Raw genomic sequence first — 26,269 nt, forward strand, 5'->3', positions numbered from 1 at the left:
AGATAAAATAAACATTAAAAACAGAAGTATTCTTAAAATTTTGAAAGCTCTCCGGAGATAAAGACAGCCTCCCTAGTATTTAATCCTATAATTAACAACTTATATTTAATTCTAAAAATGAAAGAGGTTAAAAAAAATCTTCCTTGTGTTTATTTAACCAAATATACTTTCTACTTATAGTCTTTTGGGGAATAGAAAACATCTCCCTTGTATTTCATTTACTTTAGAGCAAAAGTTAAACAGCTCTTATTTTTCTTGAAAGAATTCCATTTCCGTAAGAGCTGACAGTTCTTATTTCCATAACATTTATCTCTTACATTCTGATTTGTCTCAAATTACCCAGACTAAAGATGAAGTAATCACGTCAATACTGCTACTGACCTAAGGATCATCTAATTATGGCTCATCTTCTCTATAAATTAATGAAAGCTTGTTAACAACTGCAGTATCCTATTTTAGATTCATATTTGCCTTGTAGTCAACTATGACAAGTTCTGCCATTATTATTCCAAGTCATGTGTGCTCTATGCTTGCTGGTTATTTTCAGCAATTAACAATCAATAAGGATGGTCAAAAAGCAAAGGAAATTAAAAGACTCATAAAACTATATGTTTTTAAACTTTTTTTATATATACAAATGAATAAATCCCAAGAGATTATCAAAAAAAAATCTGCTCATAATATTAAATGCTTAATATTGAGAATATGGTAATTCTATAAGTAAATACTCGCACATGCTAATTTAAAACTTGAGAAAATTAAATACGTTTGGCATACTATATTTTGCTACTGTATACTTCTGAGTTTTTTCCAATACTACTTGCTGGTACACCTCAACAGCATTTATGTTTATCAGCAGCACTTTTAGAAAGTGTGCTTTGTTTTCATAGAAAACAATTTATATTAAAAAAAAACAAAAAACCTTTTGTTTTCTTTCTTTGGGTTTCTTTTTCTTTGGTGATATTTGTCCATCTTTTTCTTCATTTACTTTTTTCCTTTCCTTTTTAATCTGTTTTTGCTTCTGTTTTTCACATTCTTCTTCTTCATCTGAACTGCTTTCTGCTTTCTTGGTTTTATGCTTAGGAATTTTCTTTGGTGGCTGCAGATTAATTCCTGCATCTGCTGTCCAGTCAGAATAATCACTAGAGTAGTCACTAAAAGGCAAAAGGGATTAAAAAATACAAACAGAAGATATACCGTAAGACTATTTTATAAATATAAAGAGATCACAATGACAGAGTAACAAATAAACTAAAAACACTTCCCTTTCAACTCATGTTCTAAACAGTTTCTTAAAATTCTGTCAGCTTAACTTAAATATCTCAAAAACTTTAAGATAAGTAAGGCTATAGCTTTAATTGAAACAATGAATTTAAGTGCCTCCTATGATTTTAACAAAAATATTAATTTCTGGGGCACCTGGGTGGCTCTGTCAGAAGAGTGTTCAACTCATGATCTCAGCTCAGGTCATGATCTCACAGTTTGTGAGTTTGAGCCCTGTGTTGGCTCCTCACTATAGGTGGGGAGTGTGCTTGGGATTCTCTCTCCCCCTCTCTCAAAATAAATAAATAGACTTAAAAAATTAATTTCTGAAGAGTGCTGCATTCTGGGGCAAAATACTGTGGGGAATACAAAAATAAGGAGCAATTCTAGCAACGGCAGATAGTCTTGGATGCCACAGAGATACCAACATTAAGGAGGAGGAAGCAGAGGGATTACTTATTTGAGAGGAGCAGGGAACTCTTCACCATAGGTATTTTGATGGTAGAGCACTGGTGCCTTCATGATAGCTGGATATTAAATGGGGGTGAGGTGGGGTTTGTCCCAAGTGTTCCGGCCTATTAGGAAGGTTGTGCTTGCAACTTTTACTCAACATCTACATATACCTTAGACATAGCTTATGCTTCAAAGAATGCCATGATTCTGAAAACTACATGCCTTAGTGTTTTATGTATCACTACTAAGCATGTTTGCCATTTCTTTTCAGTGTACCTTCAAAAGACTCAAATTTTATTGAACTGATGTTGGTGCAAAATAAAGAATGCAGTTATATTATCTTCTGTTCTAATTTTAGTACATGAGAATACTACTTGATTTTTTACAATTTTAAAACTATAAATGCCTTAAAGAAATCTAAGTTACACTATGTTAAAATCAATAGTTTTCCTATATTTAGTGATGATGTATAACCTTACTTCTCTAAAAAGATTAATGTGGAAAGGACAGATTTGTCTGGAGTTTTATTCTACTACCACCACTTCTAACCCCTGTCCCCAATATCCCTAACAGACATCTACCTATATCTCCCTAAGAATAATCATTACAGATAAGAATCAAATAATTAAGGTGCATTCTAGTATGATTTCATGACTTCATTTTAATTTGAAAACAATATTAAAGAACTTGGTTTAAAAAATATTTTCAGATTCTATACTGGATGCATGGGAATGCATCTGCAGAGCAAACATCTATCCAAGAATAAGCTGTCCTCAACTTATGAGCATTTATTTATACTAACTCCAGCCCATGGTCACTAAAAATGGCACCTGCCAAATACTCACAGCTGCTACTCTCCAGAGCACTTGGCACTTACAGAAAATCTGATGCCAGCAGAGATCTGACTACAAACTGCAGAACCCGTGGTCTTTACAACTGCCCCTAACTGCTGAAGCCACTACTACTTTCTCAATATATGAACTTCTATGCTGTCTCATGGTTTGAGATACTCTATTTTCCATTGCTGAGCCAAAAGAAAGTGAGTTTTTCTTTTATTGCCGTTTCAAATATAGAAATCTCCCAGACACAACCACGGGTACATACATATATCATCACTAGGAGTCAATGTTGTAGGACTAAGAAAGCCCTTGATTCTAACACTGATATAAGGAATTCTTATAACCTCCACCTCTTCGTTTCCTTGGCAATTTTAAGAGCTACTACTGACAGTGTTAAGTGTAAGGAGCTAAATATAATCAAAAGCTACTTTCTTGGTACTAAGACCTTATAAGGTCAGCAAAGATCAGCACTATAACAATGTAGATCACCATTATAAGGAAATAAAGGAATCCTCACTTCTCATTGCTGGAAGAAATAATTATCATTCAACAAATTATACTATATGAAAATAGACAATTCTACAAGATCTTATTACTTTAATGCTTAAGTATTTCTCAAAACCAGTAATGAAACTAATTTGTAGTTCACTATTACAAATAATAGGATTCAGAAGATAAAAGATCAACTAAGAAGACAAATTAAAAGCATCATTTTGCACATTTAGTTGCAATGACCAAAATTTTTTTCTGCTAAGATAAACATATCAGAAAGAAAATCTCCTAACTTTTGGACTACAAAAAGACCTCTAAAAAAGAACCAACTTTATTTTTTTTAAGTTAATTTATTTATTTGGGGGGGGGGGGGCAGAGAGAGAGGGAGAGAAAGGATCCTAAGCAGGCTCCATACTCAAGCCTGCAGCCTGACACGGGTAAGGCTCGATCTTACAACAGTGAGGTCATGACCTGAGTTAATATCAAGAGTTGGGACATTAACCAAGCCACCCACGTGCCGCCAAAAATAACTTTAAACCCAAAGAAAATCTGAAATGTGTTGCTGATAAAAACGAACCTTCAGGTTTATAAAGATTTTATATTACATGTGTAGAAATAAAATTCGATGAATTACCTAGAACTGCCATCACTGTGCCATGCTCTCTCATCCTCTTCAGACGTTCCACCACTGACAGCAACAACTTCCCCTTCCTAAGAAATATTTAATATATATTTTATTGTGTAATTTTACATTAACATTCTATGATTATAGAAAGTATCAGTCGCTCAATTCTACTCCTGATATTATTACACTATATGTTAACTAACAATTTTTTAAAAATGCAGGCTAAAATGGGGGAGGTAGCTCGAAGGAAATATACCTAACAAATATTTGCTTTATGTATCCCTGGCTAAATGGTTATGCATATGTGATTATATAGATACAGACATAATGGGAAGTAGCATATTTTAAAGCAACTTAAATGTCAAAAACTTTTTTTAATCTCATTTGTTCTATGTTATTATTACATAACAATTTAAAAAAAGAAATATCAGTGATATTTAATAGTACCAATCATATAGTATATTTACAACCATTAAAACCTGATTTTAATTAGCTATAAAACACAGGTCTTATATTTTTATCCAACAAAATTATTAAACATAGCCAACAAAATAATACCTATTAATAATGGATTCAGAGCAATCTCTCAGGTGATTAACATTTTGTTTGTTACCGTTTCTTAAGCCTCAATATATCTTTGAGATTGGATGTTAAATTCTATAGATAACAATGGGAATCAATTTTACTTTTTGGCCCATTTTAAAAACTTAAGGTTTTTCTACAGATGTTATGAGAAGCTTAAATTAGGAATTTATATCTTATTGTTACACTCTGATATTATTCTATACAAATAGTAGAGGATTAAAAAATACCCAAACACTGTTTCTCTTCAGTAAATATACTCCGCTCAACGTAGGATATTCCAGAGAAGCCATTTTCTTTATAAAAATTGTTTTTCAGGGTCACAAAATCTTACACAATTTCTCCCTTGCTCAAATAAAACTTTATGCTTCAGTAAAAATAACAGCTCACGTTAATTAAGCTTTTATTAGTATTTCAGAAATTATTCAAAGCATGTTGTATACATTATCCCATTTGACCTAGACAAAACATTGCTGGTGATAGGGAGCAGTTATTTAAAGAAATTAAAGTTTAAAAAGGTTAAGCAATTTACCCTAGGCAGCATAATTAATAAGCAACTAAGCTACTCCAAAGTTTAGACTCCTCTCCACAAGAATGGTTCAGTATTATCACTTGCTGGGCATATTCACAGAATTTTCCAAGATGATAATGGGATGTATTCCTTTACTAATTCAATAAAATAGCCTATTTGGGGAGGAATTTTTTCTTTTTGATGTGTTAATAATGAAGAATATGTATTATACAACTATTCCACAATGTTTTGAGAACTAAGCAAATATGAAAAGATCAAATCCAACAGTAAATTTAATCTCTGCTCAATATAACTGAAAAAATAAACAAATGATCCGATTATTCCCATCATTACTATACATATTACTTCTTTAAAGGGAGAGAAAAGAAATGTACTTCTATATTCTTAGTAGAAAATTAAGTACTATACAGAAGTACAAGATATTTGAACTAAAAAAAAACCAGGATTCTTTCCGTTAATATATTGTACCATACGCAATATTCTTTTCTCCATGTATTCATCTAGAAATTTATTCAGTTGCTCTGAATGAATGTTAAAGTATAAGCAAATTAGTTTTGAAGACAAATGAAGGATTAGTTAACTTTTTCCTATGTAACAGATATATGTGAAAATATGTTTCTAATAAGCTGAATCACATTTAGAATATTTTATAGAAACATATTACTAAAAGAATCATACTAAATCTTTCAAAAATAAGGAACTATTTTATAAAGGCAAATAACTAGCTCACATATATTTTATGTGTATATCTAAACTGTCATGTGTCAAAATTATGTTATTAGTATATTTGGTCATTTTACTAGATTGGACATTATCATTTTGACCTGGCCATACTAGGACCTGAAGCCAATGGAGATTAACTTCTCAACTGTGGTTAGCATACTCTCACAGTTTGAGTTTTACTGCCATGTCTACAAAGTAGAATATACTCAGAGAATTCCCGTATATGTCTAACATTGCTTCATAAACATATAGTAGTCAATAGGATCATAGAGTCTTTGACCTAACTGGGGGAGGGATGATTGGGAAGGTGGAGAGAGTAAGGGAAATGTTGTAAATACTTAAGATTAATTTATGATCGTAAATTGGTTGCCTTTGTTGAAAGAATATATAATTTAGTAGGGACAATGATATTTATAGAAATAATTATGCATAAGGAAAATTTAAAAGATTAAATTAAGAAAGTCATACACTAGTACAGAGCTAAAAAGCTAACCAAAATTGCCAAATGTCTCTTAATTAGTTATTATAATTACAGACTAGAGCTTCAAGGTATTAGTTTAAAAGGTTGGCTTTAGTGTAAAGAAAGGAACTTGGGTTTAACTCCCGCTCTACCATTTAATAATTAGGTACGTAGGTAATCTAAACATCTCTGAACTTCAGACACCTCATACATAAAATAGGAATAATTCATTCATATGCATTTGTTTTGTGGATTTGGTATTATGAATATGTGTGCCATGCTTGGAACATATATAATAAGTCTTCAGTAAATGGAAGCTATCATTATCATTGTAAGACCTAGAAAACATCATCTTTGAGCTACATCTATAATACATCAATGAGTGCAAAGAATGAAAGTCATATTAAAAAAAAACAAGTAAAACTGATAACAACTTTGTGAATGTGCTGAGATCTTACATCTGAAGAACTAGTGCCATTTTCTATCTCTTCTGAAGGTCTAGGAGTCTCTTCCAATGCAGATCTTGTACGATAATTGTGTTGATTTGTCTGCTGCCGTTTGGATTCTCCAAGATCCAGGAAATGCTCATGAGCATGATTCTGGAAAAAAGTAAATTAAATTTTATTTATTTAAAATGTGATCAAAGAGCATGCTTTTTCCTGTAGAAGTTATCTATTTTTTAATTATTAAAAAATACATTCATATTTAAGATAATCACGTAAGTGGACTATAGTTCCAGTTCAAGTATTTTAATAGTAAATCATTAATATTAAATATTTAGGTTAAATCACAGGTTTGTGAAATTCTAAAATTCACTTACTGATAAATTAGCTTAGAAAAAGTTTTTTTCTGATTAAGTGATACAGACTAAAAGATTCATAATGGCAGACTAACAATTCTCCTATACCCACATTAAACCTATAGAACAGATAAAAGAAAGAGGACCATGGGCTGTGAGACATATGTCATTAGGTAGGGGCAAACTGGAAACCAAAACGGTGATCACAAAACTACCCTACCACTGTGAGGCTAGGACACCAGGTGGCTGGCTATCTCTCTTCTGCTGCAGACTGAACGCAGCAGATGAGAACACAACTAACAATGATCAAAAACTGAGAAAATCCAACATGGTGACAAACCCAACAAACCTAAGAATTCACACCTGAAAAAAAAAAAAAAGACTACTTGTGAATATAAAAGAAAAAAGAAAATAAAGATTACTTTTAAAAACAGACTGCCATGAGATTTATGCATATAATATATCATTAATGAATATATATCATACAATAAGAAAATCTTTAAAGTGACAGAAAATAACTTTGAGACTGTAACCAATTCCCCCCCCCCCCCCCAGCCCCGGCTTTTTTTCCCCTTCTCATTAATCTTTGTTTTAATGGGTCTCAAAATTCTGTGACAGATTTCTGGCCAAGTTGCTTCCATTAAAAGTACTAATTTAAAAACTAAATTACCTTAAAATTGCCACCCCCCGCCCCAACACACACCAAATGATCCACAAAAGGTTCTTTCAAGAGTTTACAATGCATTACTATCGTTAAACAGTTTCTTAAACTTAAAATGGCCATCGGAGGCAAACAGTTCTGAGATTACTCTTCCACTACTAACTAAGACAAGGTGGCCAGTATTAGGAATAATATTCATTTAACTTCCTGGGCGGACTTGGTGACCTTGCCAACTCCAGCAGCTTTCTTGTCCACTGCTTTGATTACACCAACAGCAACTGTCTTATGTCACAAAGAACCAAATGACCTGAGAAGGACAGTCAGAGAAGCTCTCAACACACACAGGCCTGCCAGGAACTATATCAACTATGGCAGCATCAACAGATTTCAAGAATTCAGAGTCCGCTTTCAGTTTCCTCCCAGAAGACCAATCAATCTTCTCCTTTGGCTCAGCAAACTTGTAAGCAATGTGAACTGTGTAACAATTCAGCACAGGTGTACAGCCAGCACTAATTTGGCCTGGATGACTAAAGAGAATAATCTGCATTGCGAAGCCAGCTGCTTGCACTGGTGGGTTATTTTTGCTATCAGCAGCCATAGTGCCATGGCAAGCATCTTTTATAAATATGGTCTTGACACTAAAGCCCACATAAGCACCAGAGAGAGCTTCACGGTGCACATATTTCAACAAACCCTACTACAACTGTAGTGATTGAAGCAAAGATGACCACCATGCCAGGTTTGAGGACATCAGTCTGCACTGGGCCTAAGGGGACAGCACTAATACTACCCAATTTTGTAGGCAACAGGGAAGGGCAGGCACAAATGTCTGTAAGTTGGATGAGTTGGTGGTAGAATGTCAAAACTGTCCAGAACTACAAGCAGCATGGTTCCATTGGCACTGTCATCTTTATAGGTGATTTTCCATCTCTTGAACCAATGTACGTCAGCACTTGGTTCTAACATGTACCAGTCCAACCGAAAACTGGCACAAATGCTATGGTGTAGAGGTTACAGTCAATTTCCTTTTTGAGAGAGAGGAGGGAGAGCGCGAGAGAGTGAGTGAGTGGGGGAGGGGGAGAAAGAGAGGGAGACACAGAATCCAAAGCGGGCCTAGACTAAGAGCTGTCAGCACAGATCCCGACGTAGGGCTTGAACTCACGAACAGTGAGACTATGACCTGAGCCAAAGTTGGACACTTAACTAACTGAGCCACCCCAGGTGCCTGAGCCAATTTTCTTAATGTAGGTGCTGGTTCCTTAACAATTTCTTCATATCTCTTCTATGAGATGCTCACAAGAATTCATGCTATTAACACAAAATAAGAAGTTATGTAACATTAATCGAGTTTGTGTTCATTTTCAGGTGATTCTCGGGGTCAGGAAACTTTCAGAATGTTGTTTTACATGTTTTCAAATCTATCACGTGCTTAGTGGAGGTTTTAAAATTTTTAATTCTATATCATTTACTCCTTGTTTCTACTGTTTGGCACGGCACACCAGCCAGGTTAATTTTAAGAAAATGCTGGTTTATTATTTTTCAACTCTTTCCTCCCTCTATTGTCTCTTCTTCAGAGACTCATTAATACTTTGCATGCTCTCTTTACATATACCTACATACATATTACATAACTATGTATGTTTGCTTTTTACACTTCCCTCATTCTTCCCATTATTTCATTCCCTGTTGATACACTCTGGGGGAGTTCTTCAACTTGCCTTTCCAAGCTTACTAATTTTTCAGTGTCTTACATTCTTCTAGTCAGGTCATCCACTGAGTTCTTGGTTTCAATAATGATGTGTTTCATCCCAATGTATCTAATGGGATCCTCTCCAAAACTGCTTAAGGTTACATGTTCCCAATATCCTTGCCTAGCTCTCTGAGAATATGCTATTTCAACTATCTGTTCTGTGCATCCAATTAGCTTCCCTATATAAGTCATGTAAGTCCATCTGTAGTGTGGTTTCTTTTTTAACCTATCATGCTTTGGCTTCACAAGCATGTTGGGGCGCTAATATTGCACTGAGGAGGAGGAGGAGAGAAAAAAGCAAAAATCTAGGTCTTGTATTGTACTCCTAAAAAAGATTACTGAGGTGTATGGGTGAAAGAGATGTGTACTTCAACACTCATCATACTGCGAGTCCTGCCCCTAGGAGAGGGGCTGTGGTCCCAGTGGTGAGCTGGGGACAGACATCGGGTCTGACTGTGGCCCTGCCCACCAACACAAGTTTCTCTGGACAGCACAGGGGAAGTACCCTGCAGTTTGCAGCTATTGCAGGGACTACCCAAAATGATGAAACAGAAGAATTCTCCTCAAAAGAAACTCCAGGAAGTAGCGACGGCTAACGAATTGATCAAAACCGATTTAAGCAATATAACAGAACAAGAATTTGGAATAATAGTCATAAAATTAATCGCTGGGCTTGAAAAAAGCATAGAGGACAGCAGAGAGTCTATTGATACACAGATCAAGGGACTAAAAAATAGTCATGAGGAATTAAAAAATGCTATCAATGAGGTGCATAATAAAATGGAGCCGGCCATAGCACAGATTCAAGAGGCAGAGGAGAGAATGGGTGAATTAGAAGATAAAATTATGGAAAAAGAGGAAGCTGAGAAAAAGAGAGATTAAAAAAATCCAGGAATATGAGGGGTGAGTTAGAGAACTAAGTAATGCAATCAAATGGAACAATATCCCTATCATCGGAATTCCAGAAGAAGAAGAGAGAGAAAGGGGCTGAAGGTGTACTTGAACAAATCATAGCTGAGAACTCCCTTGATCTGGGGAAGGAAACAGGCATTGAAATCTAAGAGGCACAGAGGAACTCCCTTCAGACGTAACTTGAATCGATCTTCTGCACAACACAGCATAGTGAAACTGGCAAAATACAAGGATAAAGAGAGAATTCTGAAAACAGCTAGGGATAAACACGCCTTAACATACAAAGGTAGACACATACGGGTAGTAGCAGACCTATCTACTGAAACTCGGCAGGCCAGAAAGGAATTGCAGGAAATCTTCAATGTGATGAACAGAAAACATATGCAGCCAAGAATCCTTTATCCAGAGGTGCCTGGGTGGCTCCATCGGTTAAGCGTCTGACTGCAGCTCAGGTCATGGTCTCACAGCTTGTGAGTTCGAGCTCAGAGCCTAGAGCCTGCTCAGGATTCTGTGTCTCCCTCTCTCTCTGCCCCTCCCCCACTTGCGTGCTCACTTGCTTGCTCTTTCAAAAATAAATAAACATTTAAAATAACTAAAAAAAAAAAAAAAAAAAAAAAAAAGAATCCTTTATCCAGCCAGTCTGTCATTCAGAATAGAAGGAGAGATAAAGGTTTTCCCAAACAAACAAAAACTAAAGGAATTCATCACCACCAAACCAGCCCTACAAGAGATCCTAAGGGGGATTCTGTGAATGAAATGTTGCAAGGACCACAAAGTACTAGAGACATCACTACAAACATGAAACCTACAGACATCACAATGACTCTAAACCCGTATCTTTCAATAACAACACTGAATGTAAATGGACTAAATGCTCCAACCAAAAGACACAGGGTATCAGAATGGATAAAAAAACAAGACCCATCTATTTGCTGTCTACAAGAGACTCATTTTAGACCTGAGGGCACCTTCAGATTGAAAGTGAGGGGATGGAGAACCATCTATCATGCTACTGGAAGTCAAAGGAAAGCTGGAGTAGCCATACTTACATCAGACAAACAAGACTTTAAATTAAAGGCTGTAACAAGAGGGGCGCCTGGGTGGCTCAGTCGGTTGAGCGTCCGACTTCAGCTCAGGTCACGATCTCACGGTTCGTGAGTTCGAGCCCCGCGTTGGGCTCTGGGCTGATGGCTCAGAGCCTGGAGCCTGCTTCCGATTCTGTGTCTCCCTCTCTCTCTGCCCCTCCCCCATTCATGCTCTGTCTCTGTCTCAAAAATAAATAAACATTAAAAAAATATTAAAAAAAAAAAACAAAGGCTGTAACAAGAGATGAAGAAGGGCATTATATAAAATTACAGGGTCTATCCATCAGGAAGAGCTAACAATTATAAATGTCTATGCGCCAAGTACAAGAGCCTCCAAATATATAAAACAATCAGAAAAATAAGCAACCTTATTGATAAGACTGTGATTATTGCAGGGGACTTTAATACAGCACTTGCAACAATGGATAGATCATCTAGACACAGGATCAATAAAGAAACAAGGGCCCAAACAAACAGATGGACTTGACAGATATATTTAGAACTCTGCATCCCAAAGCAACAGAATATACTTTCTTTTCAAGTGCACATGGAACATTCTCCAAGACAGATCACATACTGGGTCACAAAACAGCCCTTCATAAGTATACAAGAGTTGAGATCATACCATGCACACTTTCAGACCACAATGCTATGAAACTTGAAATCAACCACAGGAAAAAGTCTGGAAAACCCCCAAAAGCATGGAGGTTAAAGAACACCCTTCTAAAGAATGAATGGGTCAACCAGACAATTAGAGAAGAAATTAAAAAATATATGTAAACAAATGAAAATGAAAATACAACAATCCAAATGCTCTGGGATGCAGCAAAGGCAGTCCTGAGAGGAAAATACATTGCAATCCAGGCCTATCTCAAAAAACAAGAAAAATCCTAAATACAAAATCTAACACCACACCTAAAGGAAATAGAAGCAGAACAGCAAAGACACCCCAAACCCAGCAGAAAGAGAGAAATAATAAAGATCAGAGCAGAAATAAACAATATAGAATCTAAAAAAACTGTAGAGCAGAACAATGAAACTAAGAGTTGTTTTTTTTGAAAAAATAAACAAAATTGATACACCTTTAGGCAGGCTTCTCAAAAAGAAAAGGGAGAAGACCCAAATAGATAAAACCATGAATGAAAATGGAATAATTACAATCACTCAAAAATACAAGCAATTATCAGGGAAAACTATGAAAAATTATATGCCAACAAACTGGACACTGTGGAAGTAATGGACAAATTCCTAAGCACCCACACACTTCCAAAACTCAAACAGGAAGAAATAGAAAACTTGAATAGACCCATAAGCAGCAAAGAAATGGAATCAGTATCAAAAATCTCCCAACAAGTAAGAGTCCAGGACCACATGGCTTCCCTGGGGAATTCTACCAGACATTTAAAGCAGAGATAATACCTATCTTTCTGAAGCTGTTCCAAAAATTAGAAAGGGAAGGAAAACTTCCAGACTCATTCTATGAAGCCAGCATTACTTTGATTCCCAAACCACAGACCCAGGAAAAAAGGGAACTACAGGCCAATATCCCTGATGAATATGGATGCAAAAATTCTCAATAAGATACTAGCAAATAGAATTTAAGAGCATATAAAAAGAATTATTCACCATGATCAAGTGGGATTCATTCTGGGCTGCAGGGCTGGTTCGATATTCGCAAATCTATCAATGTGATACATCACATTAATAAAAGAAAAGATAAGAACCGTATAATCCTGTCAACCGATGCAGAAAAAGCATTTGACAAAATTCAGCATCCTTTCTTAATAAAAACCCTCGACAAAGTCGGGATAGACGGAACATACTTAAACATCATAAAAGCCATTTATGAAAAGCCCACAGCTAATATCATCCTCGATGGGGAAAAACTGAGAGCTTTCCCCGAGATCAGGAACACGACAGGGATATCCACTCTCACCACTGTTGTTTAACATAGTGTTGGCAATGCTAGCATCAGCAATCAGACAACAAAAAGAAATCAAAGGCATCAAAATTGGGAAAGATGAAGTCAAGCTTTCACTTTTTGCAGATGACATGATATTATACATGGAAAACCCAACAGACTCCACCAAAAGTCTGCTAAAACTGATACATGAATTGAGCAAAGTTGCAGGATACAAAATTAACGTAATCAGTTGCATTCTTATACACCAATAATGAAGCAACAAAAAGACAAAGAAACTGATCCCATTCACAATTGCACCAAGAATCATAAAATACCTAGGAATAAACCTAATCAAAGATGTAAAAGACCTGTATGCTGAAAACTATAGAAAGCGTAGGATGGAAATTGAAGAAGATATAAAGAAATGGAAAAACATTCCATGCTCATGGATTGGAAGAATATTGTTAAAAAGTTAATACTACCCAAAGCTGTCTACACATTCAATGAAATCCCAATCAAAATTGCATCAGCATTCTTCTCAAAGCTAGAACAAGCAATCCTAAAATTTGTACGGAAACACAAAAGGCCCTAAATAGCCGAAGTAATATTGAAGAAGACGACCAAAGTGGGAGGCAACACAATCCCAGACTTTAGCCTCTGCTACAAAGCTGTCATCATCAAGACAGTGTGGTATTGGCACAAAAACAGACACATAGACCAATGGAATAGAACAGAGACTCCAGAATTGGTCCCACAAAAGTATGGCCAACTAATCTTTGACAAAGCAGGAAAGAATATCCAATGGAAAAAAGACAGTCTCTTTAACAAATGGTGCTGAGAGAACTGGACAGAACATGTAGAAGAATGAAACTAGACCACTTTCTTACACCATTCACAAAAATAAACTCAAAATGGATGAAGGACCTGAATGTGAGACAGGCAACCATTAAAACCCTAGAGGAGAAAGCAGGAAAAAACCTCTCTGACCTCTCCTGCAGCAATTTCTTACTTGACACATCTCCAAAGGCAAGGGAACTAAAAGCAAAAATGAACTATTGGGACCTCATCAAGATAAAAAGCTGCACTGCAAGGAAACAATCAACAAAGTAAAAGGCAACCGACAGAATGGGAGAAGATATTTGCAAATGACATATTGGTCAATGGGCTAGTATCCAAAATCTATAAAGAACTCACCAAACTCCACACCCGAAAAACAAATAATCCAGTGAAGAAATGGCCAGAACATGAATAGACACTTCTCTAGAAGACATCCAGATGGCCAACAGGCACATGAAAAGATGCTCAACGTCACTCCTCATCAGGGAAATACAAATCAAAACCACACTGAGATATCACTTCATGCCAGTCAGAGTGGCTAAAATGAACATATCAAGAGACTTTAGATGCTGGAGAGGATGTGGAGAAACGGGAACCCTCTTGCACTGTTGGTGGGAATGCAAACTGGTGCAGCCGCTCTGGAAAACAGTGTGGAGGTTCCTCAAGAAAGTAAAAATAGATCTACCCTATGACCCAGCAATAGCACTGCTAGGAATTCGCCCAAGGGATACAGGAGTGCTGATGCATAGGGGCACTTGTACCCCAATGTTTATAGCAGCACTTTCAACAATAGCCAAATTATGGAAAGAGCCTAAATGTCCATCAACTGATGAATGGATAAAAAAGTTGTGGTTTATATATACAATGGAATAATACTACTTGGCAATAAGAAAGAATGAAATCTGGCTATTTGCAGCAACGGGGATGGAACTGGAGAGTGTTATGCTAAGTGAAGTAAGTCATACAGAGAAAGACACCATATGTTTTTACTCTTATGTGGATCCTGAGACACTTAACAGAAGACCATGGTGGAGGGGAAGGAAAAAAAAAAAGTTAGAGAGGGCGAGAGCCAAACTGTAAGAGACTCTTAAAAACTGAGAATAAACTGAGGGTTGATGTGGTGTGGGAGGGAGGGGAGGGTGGGTGATGGGCATTGAGGAGGGATGAGTACTGGGTGTTGTATGGAAACCAATTTGACAATAAATTTCATACAAAAAAAAAAAAAAGAAAAATGAATAAACATTAATAAAAATAAAGCAAATGTAAAGACTTAAAAAAAAAAAAAAAAAGACTCATCATAACTGCAATCTGAGTTCAACCATTCCCTGTTCCCTCATCCAACTCTCCACTCTCCAGTTCCTTCTCCGCAACCACTCTTGTCACTAGAACACTGCCCTGCACTTCAGCCCTACTCTTGTCCAAATGGTTACTAGCAATAGCCATGTGAAATAAAAGACATTTTCACATACAAGGACACAAGATTCACTCCACCTGGATTCTCTCTAAAAGGATTATTGAAGGGTTTTGTAATTTTCTAGGAATTCTGGGAAATTCAAAGGGGTATAAAAAGGAAATAGTGGTCAACTAAAATCATAATTGTGAGTAATGCATGAGGAATGTAATGTACCCTACTTCTTTCATCTAACATTTTCACCTACAATTCAAATTCATTTAAAAATTTACGGACCAGTGGACCAGGACCACCAACTAAGGCTTTTATCAGAGCAAAATATAGTTTCTATTTATTTAAGCCAAGTAATTTTTTAGGACGAAACCTACTGCTAAAAATCCTTTTATTATTATTGCTTTCTAAACAGTTTCTTGTATTAATTTATACTTCCTACCTGCATACTAAGTACCTTTTATTAGAAGAAAAAAACACTGCAACTCTGAGATGAAAGATGGCCATCTCATAATTTATACACCTGTAGGTATGCTTTCAAACACTTATTTTGATAAAATTTGAGAAACAAAAAACTAGGTCATAAACATTACTATCATACTTCTTTTTTCACTTAAAAATGTATCATAAACATTCTCTAAGGCAACAGAGTTCTAACTCATTTTGTTAAAAAGCTGTATAATATTCCATGGATACATAATGACAGCCTACCTCACCTCTCTTCCACCAGTGGACATTAAAGTCATTCTAGTTGTTCCCATCAGAGAAACTATAAATATCTGAGCGCACAGACACACATATACACGTACATACATGTACATCAGTAGTTTTCTATTAAAAAAAACCCATCTTAAAAAAATTTTTTTAATGTTTATTTTTGAGAGAGCGAGCAACAGACCACAAGTGGGGGAGGGACAGAGAGAGTGGGAGACACAGATTTGAAGCAGGCTCCAGTCTCCAAGCTGTGAGCACAGAGCCTGACGTAGGGCTTGAACTCACGAAACATGATAATGACCTGAGCTGAACTCGGACGCTTAACCAACTAAGCCACCCAGATGCCCCCCACAAAAACCGCTCTTTAAAGTAATCCAAGTACCGCTGGATTAAAAGCAAGCATGTTCTTTTAATATATATTACCATATCTCATCCAAAAAAGTGCTAGCCATACAAACTCTCACCATCATTACATGAGTTTATATCTCCACATCCTTGGATTCTGAACAAAGGATCCAGAAAAGGGCATGCTGTTTAGCCACCACGAAAACCACCACCAATCAACCAACCAAAAAGACCCCCAGAAAACAAAAGATTACCTCAGATTACACTAACATGAACCTTTGTGAGGTCCTACTGATCCCAGAGTATGATACCCCTAAATAAAGGAAAATATACAATAGCAAAGGACCACCTAAGTCCTTTAAAAAGAAGAGTCACAAAAAAAAAAAAAAAAAAGAGTTCTTGTAAGCAAGACTAATATACAATAGTTTTAAGGAACTCAAATAGAAAGAGGAAAGAGGACAAAGCAGGGTAAAGAAATCAGTTATTTTTTGTTTAGATCACTGCTTAGATGGTGACTTCTAAGAGAAAAGAAGCACCATAGTTTACTTCCATTTTGCACTCTAAGGCTCTGAACCTTCTAAGCGAAGAAGGTTTGAAAAAGAGAAAGAATGGAAAAGTAGGTCATTGTGATTCTTTGACATTCAAGAAGATAAGTACACATCTTTCTCAGATTAGGGCATGACTAAGAGAAACCTACCAGATCCAAAAGCTTTTCCAGAGTAGGAACACAGAGAAACCAACAAAGCAAACTCATAGAAACAATTTTTTTTTAATAGAGATAATAAGAACTATTATTTATAGTAGCATAACTGACTTACCTAGAAGAACAGGTACAAAACAAAAAAATGGATAGGACAAAACAAAACTAAAAAACTTTTAGAGTGTGCAATCAATGGCAGAACTAAAAGGATCTTGCTTATTAGACTTATAATACAATTTATTACATTTAATGGGCAAGTAATAATTGGCATTTGGGGAAAAGGTATGCTTGAAGGCAGTAAAATAAAAAAATAAAGTGATAACTGATCATCCAAAGAGATAATCAAGAATTAACTATATAAACTTTATTTCATTAATGAAATAGTCTTTTAAAAATGTTAACATTTTTAATTACCAAAGGGCCTTAAAATATTCATTATGCTTATGAAGCAAAATATTAAACATCCAAGTAATTATTATTTACCTTTGCAACAGTGGGTATTTTATTTTCTTTTGGAACAGCGAAGTGTTTTCTTTTCTCTTCTGACCTGTAAGTTTTTATTTCTTCTTCTCCCTTTGCAGTTCTCCATTCTTCCTGCCTACTGAAAGAGAATTATAAGTCACACGTTAATCTAGAATTATTATAAATGATTTCTGAAAGGTATGTTCAGTGTCAGAGAAGGAATGCTACCCCTGATAATTTTCTTTTCAGGCAGAGGATATGATAACCATTTCTAAGTTTAAATGCATAGGCTATGAGCTCTAGACATTTGTCATTAAATGACTGGAATACTGGAAAGACAGATGGTCTACTTGAACTTGATACTACTGTTTCTGCTTATGGTCCCTAGCAAATCAAGTACTCAGTCCTGGGAACATGGTTATTCCTAAGGTAACTACTCCAAGGGTTAGAAATTGTATTTTTTAACATTATGTCAGTGTAGGGCTGTATGATCTTTGGGCTGTGATGATCTCTTGTGCCCATGGATAGCTAGAATCTTAAAAAAAGAATTAGAAGAGAACCTTGAGGGTGAACTAATATAACTTCTAATGTCCTGAAAGAACTATGTCCTCTGCAATGAAAAGTAGGTATAGCTTCAGCTATTGAAAAAACTTCAACTCATTCCAGGCATCAAGCTGAAAGTGAGCAACAGAAAAAAAGTTGAAGAACATTAATTGTGAACTTTAATTTCATGGCACCTCGCTTACAATTGCAAGAGAATTTTATTTTTTACTTTAATTCCTTACACCTTTAAAGTTTTTGACCTGCAGGGCTATTTAATATTTGAACTTTAATTTTTCCCTGGAGATTTCAGTTGGAAGGGAGTTAATATTCAAACTTGGAATAGCTCTATAATGTGGATATTTTATTACTAGAGTATATGAATGTTGTCATTTTACTTAACTGAAGAATCTCTAATGCAGCTGGTCATAATTCTAAATGGAAAATAGAGTAAATTTAAATCTTGTAAAAAGAATGGCCTTGATTTAATTTTTTGTTTGATCTTGATTTCTTATTTATTTTTTTAGTTTATTCATTTTGAGAGAGAGAGTGAGCAAGTAAGAATGCACGCAAGCACATGCCCAAGTTTGGGGAGAGGAAGAGAGAATCCCAGGAAGGCTCTGCACTTTCAGCACAGAGCCTGAAGCACAGCCCGAACCCACGAACCATGAGGTCATGACCCTAGCCAAAGTCAGATGTTTAACTGACTGAGCCACCCAGGAGCCCCATTATTTATTCTTTTTAAATTAAATTTATTGGAATAACCATAGAGTCACATATAGTTTTAAGAAATAATACAGAAATTCCTTGTCTCCTTTACCCAGTTTTCCCCAATAGTATTTTGCAAAACTATAATACGCTATCACAACTTGGATGTTGACACTGATACAACATATTAATACTATTCAGAATTCCCCAGTTTTTCTTCTACTCATGTGTGTATGTATATTTAGTTCTATTCCAGTTTATCAATGTGCAAGTTTGTGTATCCATTACCCCAGTCAAGATAGAGAACATTTCCATCACTACAAAGATCCCTTGTGGTATACTTTTAATTATCATGCCCACACCTTTGTATTCCCTCTCAGCACCTCCTCTCCACAAAGTCTAGGACCACTAATTGGTTATCCACCTCTATACTTCTATCATTTTAAGAACAGTCCATAAATAATAAAGTGTGTAGCCTTTTGAGACTGATTTCCCACTCAGCATTATTTCTTCAAGATTCATTCAATCTGTTTATCAATAAGTCATTCCTTTTTATTGCAAAGTAGTGTTCCATAGTGTGGATATAGCTAATATGTTTAACCATGCACTCACTAAACGACATCTGGATTGTTTATAGGTTTTGGCTATTACAAATAAAGTTGCTATACACTTTGGTACAGGTTTTTGTGTGAACACAAGTTATCATTTCTTTGGGATAAATGCCCAAGATGCAATTACTGGATAATATGGTAGTTACACATTTAGATTTCTTTAAAAAGTGCCAAACTGCTTTCTAGAGTGGCTGTAATATTTTACATTCCCACCTGTAATGCATGAATAATCCAGTTTCTCCACACTCTCCTTAGCACTCAGTGCTATTATTACATTTTAGCCATTCTGCTGGGTATACAGAAATTATTTCCTTGTGTTTTTAATTTGCATCTTGCTAATGGCTAATGTCAAGTATCTTTTTATATGCTTACTTGCCACCTGTATATCCTTTTTGATAAAATGTTCTTGTCTACTGCCCATTTTCTGACTGGATTGTTTTATTCACTGCTGAGTTTTGAGAGTTCTTTATATACTATAGACAATAATCTGTTAGAATCCAATCAATGCATTTGCATTTAATTTTAATTAACGTAATAGGTCTAACCCACTTAGGAGCCTTCTAGGGGCAAACTGTAAACTACCTACCAGGGGGGAATATCCCAGGAAAATTCTCAAAGTGAGAGTACTAAGTATTGGGGGAAAAGCTCCAGGAAGTCATTGGTCACAGCCTTGCTTGACCATCAGCTCAATGGTTAAGCACAATGTAAAAAGGATAAAAAGACAACATATGAAGAGAAATACATCTTCCCCACTCCTCTGGTTTCTTCCCAATCTTATGCTCTTATTTGCAATGTATACATTCTGTTCTGCATTTTAAAGAATCAAACCTGCTTGCCTCACATGGGGTGAAATACTGTGATCCAGTGCTACTGGTGTTTAGGGATCAGGACTAGGAACACAAGTTCATGCAGATAAAACCCTCATCCTCCACAGTTGTAGCAATAATAAAGAGTAACATTCGGATTTCATATCCCATTCTTTTTTGTTTTCAGTTACTACAGAACTATTATTAAAAAGATGCGTGTTACTTATACCCCCTTCAAACCTTAACATTAGAATTAAAAGGTAGACAAAAATCCAACTAAAAATATACCATGAGGGGCGCCTGGGTGGCTCAGTTGGTTGAGCGTCTGACTTCGGTTCAGGTCATGATCTCATGGTCTGTGAGTTCGAGCCCCGCGTCAGGCTCTGTGCTGACAGCTCAGAGCCTGGAGCCTGCTTTGGATTCTGTGTTTCCCTCTCTCTGACCCTCCCCCGTTCATGCTCTGTCTCTATCTCAAAAATAAATAAACATTAAAAAAAATATATATATATATATATATATTCACCATGAGAGTTAATTTTTTATTAACATCTGGGTAGACTTGTCATCAAGTAACGTTGCTGTTCAAATTTATACTTTATTTCTATAATTAATCTTAAATCCTGACACAAATTTCAAGTATTGTCCAATCAAGAAGCATAATCTATATAAACATTCAGGTTAAAAGGGTTTTTAATTTTATTTATCTATTTATTACTGAAGTTTATTTATTTGAGAGACAGACAGAAAAAGACTATGCACGAGAAGGGGAGGGGGGCAGAGAGAAAAGGGAGGGACAGAGAATCCCAAGCAGGCCCCATGCTGCCAGTGCAGAGCCTGATACAATGCAGGGCTCAACCTCAGGAACTGCAAGATCATGATCTGAGCCGAAATCAAGAGTCGGACGCTTAACCGACTGAGCCACCCAGGCACCCTTAAAAGTGTTTTTAAATTGTATCATTACTATCTTTTGAGTTCAAGTCCGCTTATAAATGGATTTTTGTTTTTAGAAGATTAAACAAATTTTTTTTTAATGTTTATTTGTTTTTGAGAGAAAGAGAGCATGAGTGGGGAAGGGACAAACAAAGAGGGAGACAAAGAATCTGAAACAGGCTCCAGGTTCTGAACTGTCAGCACAGAGCCCAGCATGGGCTCGAAGTTGGGAACAGCAAAATCACGACTTAGGCTGAAGTCAGATGCTCAACCAACTGAGTCACCAGGTACTCCACATGTGGATTTTTTACAGTAAAGTAGTATAAGTGCATTTTCTCTTCCTTTTGATTTTCTTAATAACATTTTCTTTTCCCTAGCTTACTTCATTATAAGAATACCATACATAATACATATAATACACAAAACGTGTTAGCTAACTGTGTTATTAGTTGAGCTTCTGGGTAGTCAAAAGTTATATGCAAATTTAGTCATACAGGGGTCAGCATCCCAACTCCCATGTTGTTCCAGGGTCAACTTTAAGTTAGTACTAGCTGGGTTCATATGGACCACATTCATGACTAATGCATTAGTAAATCAAAAGAAATCAAAAGCAACTGGATATAAAGTTCTTTCATAACATGGACCTTCAGAACAGAATTATATCAAATCAAAATTTATATATGTATACATCCAAATATAAAAAATAATCATTAAGGAACCATTTTGATATATAAAAAATGATTATATAATGTATTACCAATCAATACCACGCATTTCACTATATTTATAATTCCACTATAATTATTTCATTATAATTTCACTATAATTACCTATATATGGTGTGCAGAGCAAAATCCATAAAAAATTATAACTTCATGAAATATATGTGTTTTTTTTGTTTTTGTTTTTTTAATTTTTTTTAACGTTTATTTATTTTTTTGAGACAGAGAGAGACAGAGCATGAACAGGGGAGGAGCAGAGAGAGAGGGAAACACAGAATCCGAAACAGGCTCCAGGCTGAGCTGTCAGCACAGAGCCCGACGCGGGGCTCGAACTCACGGACCAGGAGATCATGACCTGAGCCGAAGTCGGACGCTTAACTGACCAAGCCACCCAGGCGCCCCGATGAAATATATGTTTTAAAATATAGTTAAACAAGATAAACTAAGATTTAAATATGCTGCTCACCTTAACCCCCCCCATCCACATCTTTCACATGAATCATTTGCATGAATCATTCTAGAAAAGGACATAATTGAAACTTAACTTTCCTTCAGAGTCATGGCTAGTTTAAAACACTAGCTCTTCAGATAAATTTAAAATAAATTAGAAATTTGAAAAGGTACTTTGAAGGCTATAATTCAAAATGAACATAAACAACTGCAGTACATAAACTTCACAACCCCCCTTACCTGGCTACACCGGCTGATAGCTCAGGTACCACAACCCTTCGACTCCAAGCTACCAGATCCCGCTCTGTGGCTATTTCACTCCTTGGTGCATTGCTGTGCATCTGCCGTACACCTTCAATTTGTCCACTACGTCTTAGTCCTACATTTGGTGGTGAATGAACCTCTGAGGTAGAACTTACAGAGCCTAAATGAAAAAATTAATATAGTAAGTTCTAGTTAGAAACATAAGCTTATAACAGAAAAAACAAAATCTATACTATCTTCCACATGAAACTTCATATTAAGGCAAACAAACTACCAAATCAGGAACCAGACCACAGGCAAAAGTTTAATGAAAACAAAACACAGTTATTCAGTTAATTAAATAAGCTAATGAATCATAACTACTGACTGTAAACATGTAAAATCATTAATTTTTAAAATATGCTTTGTACTCTGGGAAACCTATGTAAGAAGCAAAAACAGATAAACCCAAAATATTTATGGTTCATAAATTTGCTTTAACTTTTCTCTTAAAATAATATGTTACAGTAGGGTGACGAGATATTTGAGAATGTGGAGTGTATTTCATACACTATTGAATACATTTATTTTTTAAGTTTTTCTAGGTTCTACATGTTTACTATGGGAAATCTGAAGAATATATCTATTTAAAGACTCATTATCTACAGTTTGAAACCTTAAGAGGGTTTTCTTAGCTATTATGTGTTTTTAAAAACATGATCATTCTGGCAGCCAAATATTTCATTTAATGGATGTGCCATGAATTTGTTTCATCGCCTCTTTACTGTTTAAACTATTACAATTTTTAAAATATTTTACTTAAAGCAATCACTGCTTACCTCTATTTAAACGGCTGGTATTACTGATACCTGCTTCACTAGAACGTCTCAGGTCTTGCTCCTGTTGTAGTCTTTGAATCATGCTGTCCAGTGGGCTGATCTCCTGGTTTGCTTGCTGACTTAAAACTTGATTCAGTCCTATTTAATACCACATAAAATGCTAAGGACACTTTAGTCCACTAGTCAAACCATTTTACTAATTGAGCTCACTTTGAGTCCTGAATTAAACATAAATTTTGCTTGAGTAAGAGACCTAAAATAATTTGAAATAATGGCAGTAAAATGCGCGCGCGCGCACACACACACACACACACACACACACACACACACACCCCCCAGGAACATGACAACGCAAACCTAATTTACTACAAATAACAGTGACATGGATAACTTACTGTTTACCATGATTCAGGCACTCATATAATCCTCACAATAATTCAGTAAGATACGTATTATTAACTCCACTTACAGATGAGAAAACCAAAATAATTACTCAAAGTTACATATCTGGTAAATGGCAAAAGTAGGATTTCATCTTAGACCAGTTTCTTTTAAAAAAGGCAAATCTCATTACCCAACTTTCTCAAAAAAACTTTACTGCTTCATTTATTCACCAAATCCTTGAGTGTCTATTATGTGTTTGGAACTATACCAAAGAAGTGAGGATGCAGTGGTGAGTAGAATTCAAGGTCCTTGACTTTAAGCGCTGACATCCTAATGGAAAAGTTGGAACAATAAATCCATATAAAAAATGCAGACTGAAAAATGTTAAAGATGATAATGAGAAAAAGAAAATGGGGAAGAGAGATGGGAACTACTTATGGTGAGTCAGAAAAGTCAAAGAAGCCCTCTTTGAGAAGGCAGCATTTGAGCTAAGACTTGAAGAAAAAGAATCAGTCGTCCAGGTGAAGAGCAAGAAAGTGAACACTCCAGACAGAAAGTAAGAATTGGAACAAAGCCTCAGGTAGGTAGGAACTTGGTGTGTTTTAACCCACCATAATTTTCCAGCATCAACTTTCACCTGTATCCGTCATATGGGACTACTTGACTCTTCTGCTCTCCTAACAGGATAAACACCTTTATGCTTTGGAGATTTTAACCACAATACTCCCAGTTCAAGTATAAATCTGAAAAACACTAACTTATCCTTCAAGCACCAACTGAAATGGCAACTCTATGATACTTCCTCTGTGAAATCTTTCCAGACTACCCCTGAAACACTTAGCTGCTATCCTCTTTCATTTCCTCAAGCCCAATATAAAAAGGAAGCCCACTAGATAGTTCCTCAAAAGCATGGATTGCTTTATTTACCTTAATATTCTAATTTTAAATAGGGATATAAGAATGTTCAATCCTGCTGAATAGATAAAAAATGTGTATTGAGATACATGAAAACATTGCCATGAGAAAAAAGGAGCAATTAGTATTGGGTGTGTGGGTATTTAAGAGATGGATTTCTAGAGTGGGCTGGGAACAGAAGATACAAAGGACATTCTGAAATGAAGAATTAGTAGTAAGGAAGGTATAAGGAAAGGGAAAATTACATGTATTAATAAGCACATAATGTTATTTCATTTTATGAGAGAAGTAAAATTCAATGGGATAAAATGAACTTGCCCAAAGTCACAGAGCTACAAAGTGGTAAAAGTAGAGGTAAAAGTTAAAATGCCTGTGGATGTTCCTTTCCTGTTAGGCTGCTGGGTAGTGTCTCATGTCTGAACATCAGTGACTAATCTGATAGTTCAAGTTATAACTGAAGCAGCATATTTAAAAAGTGCACTGCTCAAATACAAATTTAACAGTGTAAAATATAAACTGCACTGAAGCCAACTTATTATCATAACAGCCATCTATTTTTACCTAATTCTAAGGGATTTCCACAATAAATTTTATTGCAGATTTAGATTTACAAATAAAAATATAGTTACAAATGATGCTAAAAATATTTTCCTTCTGTCCTACATTACACTAGGTTAAGTCTAAAATAATGGAAAAAAAAATGAAGTTTACCTTGAATTTTGTGACCTAGAACACTTAATCTTATGACTCACGTTGAAGCCATAATTATTGCTATGGGTTCTCTTGTGGTCCTGTACTAAAAACTGGTGTCTAACTTACTGTCAAGAACAGGAGCACTCTTTTACTGTAAGGGCAGCTTAGTATGGAAGAAAGAATGCACTAAAAGTCAGAGCTGGATTTAAAGTCCCGGTGGTTCCATATACTTAAATAAGACATGTTACTAAATTTTCATTTTCTCAACTTTTAGAATAAGGATGCCATATATATATCTATATATGATATTATTTATGAAAGTCCAATACAAACTGTTAAATGGAAGAAAAAAGTGATAACCATGATAATCATGTTGCACTGATATTTTAATTATTTCTCTTTCCTTGAAATCCCAGCCTAGGTACCTATTTTGAGACCTGGGCAAGATTTGACCTTGCCAGTTCCCCTCCAAGAGACTGAAGACATTTATCTTAATTTCAGTCCCATGATCAAGACTTCTTTAATAATTGAGACTTCTCTAATTTTATACTTGCCTAGATTTCTCAAATACTACCTGTTCTCTAATTTGAATATTTGCCTAGATTTCTCAAATACTACCTGTTCTTAGATTCTTTGAGTTTGTGCTATGTCCATGTATGAGACATTTTAGTTTCACATATTTCAGACATTCAGGCCTGCTGGATTGTACTACTCACTGCAAGTAGCAGCAGGGACTATTCTTCTAATGCTTCTCCTCACCTTCCATCCTTAGTGGGCATATCTACTTTAAAGAGTAGCCCTTCCTACCCAATATGTTCACCTTCATTGCAATTTCATGCCCAATCCTTAATGGAAAATAAGAGATGCGCTCTCTGTAATACAGTGAGAT

The 26,269-nt window shown here is 35.7% G+C and overlaps 1 protein-coding gene and 1 long non-coding RNA gene across 4 annotated transcripts in view; one reads left to right on the forward strand and one right to left on the reverse strand.

The window, feature by feature from the left end:
• Nucleotides 1-26,269, reverse strand: part of PHIP (pleckstrin homology domain interacting protein) — a 138,391-nt gene that overhangs the window by 40,638 nt on the left and 71,484 nt on the right. Inside the window, exons 19-24 of the mRNA XM_049653914.1 lie at nt 23,389-23,526; nt 22,547-22,730; nt 17,561-17,678; nt 6,428-6,568; nt 3,682-3,758; nt 923-1,154 (exon numbers count right to left, since the gene is read on the reverse strand). Of these exons, the coding sequence (XP_049509871.1) occupies nt 923-1,154; nt 3,682-3,758; nt 6,428-6,568; nt 17,561-17,678; nt 22,547-22,730; nt 23,389-23,526 (890 nt within the window). The remainder of the gene's footprint in view (nt 1-922; nt 1,155-3,681; nt 3,759-6,427; nt 6,569-17,560; nt 17,679-22,546; nt 22,731-23,388; nt 23,527-26,269) is intronic.
• Nucleotides 7,725-26,269, forward strand: part of LOC125938649 (uncharacterized) — a 53,600-nt gene continuing 35,055 nt past the window's right edge. For all 3 annotated transcript variants that reach the window (XR_007462758.1, XR_007462760.1, XR_007462759.1), the window contains exon 1: nt 7,725-7,999. This is a non-coding gene — a long non-coding RNA (uncharacterized LOC125938649). The remainder of the gene's footprint in view (nt 8,000-26,269) is intronic.

The sequence above is a fragment of the Panthera uncia genome (assembly GCF_023721935.1).
Source record: "Panthera uncia isolate 11264 chromosome B2 unlocalized genomic scaffold, Puncia_PCG_1.0 HiC_scaffold_24, whole genome shotgun sequence".
Classification (NCBI taxonomy): Eukaryota; Metazoa; Chordata; class Mammalia; order Carnivora; family Felidae; genus Panthera; species Panthera uncia.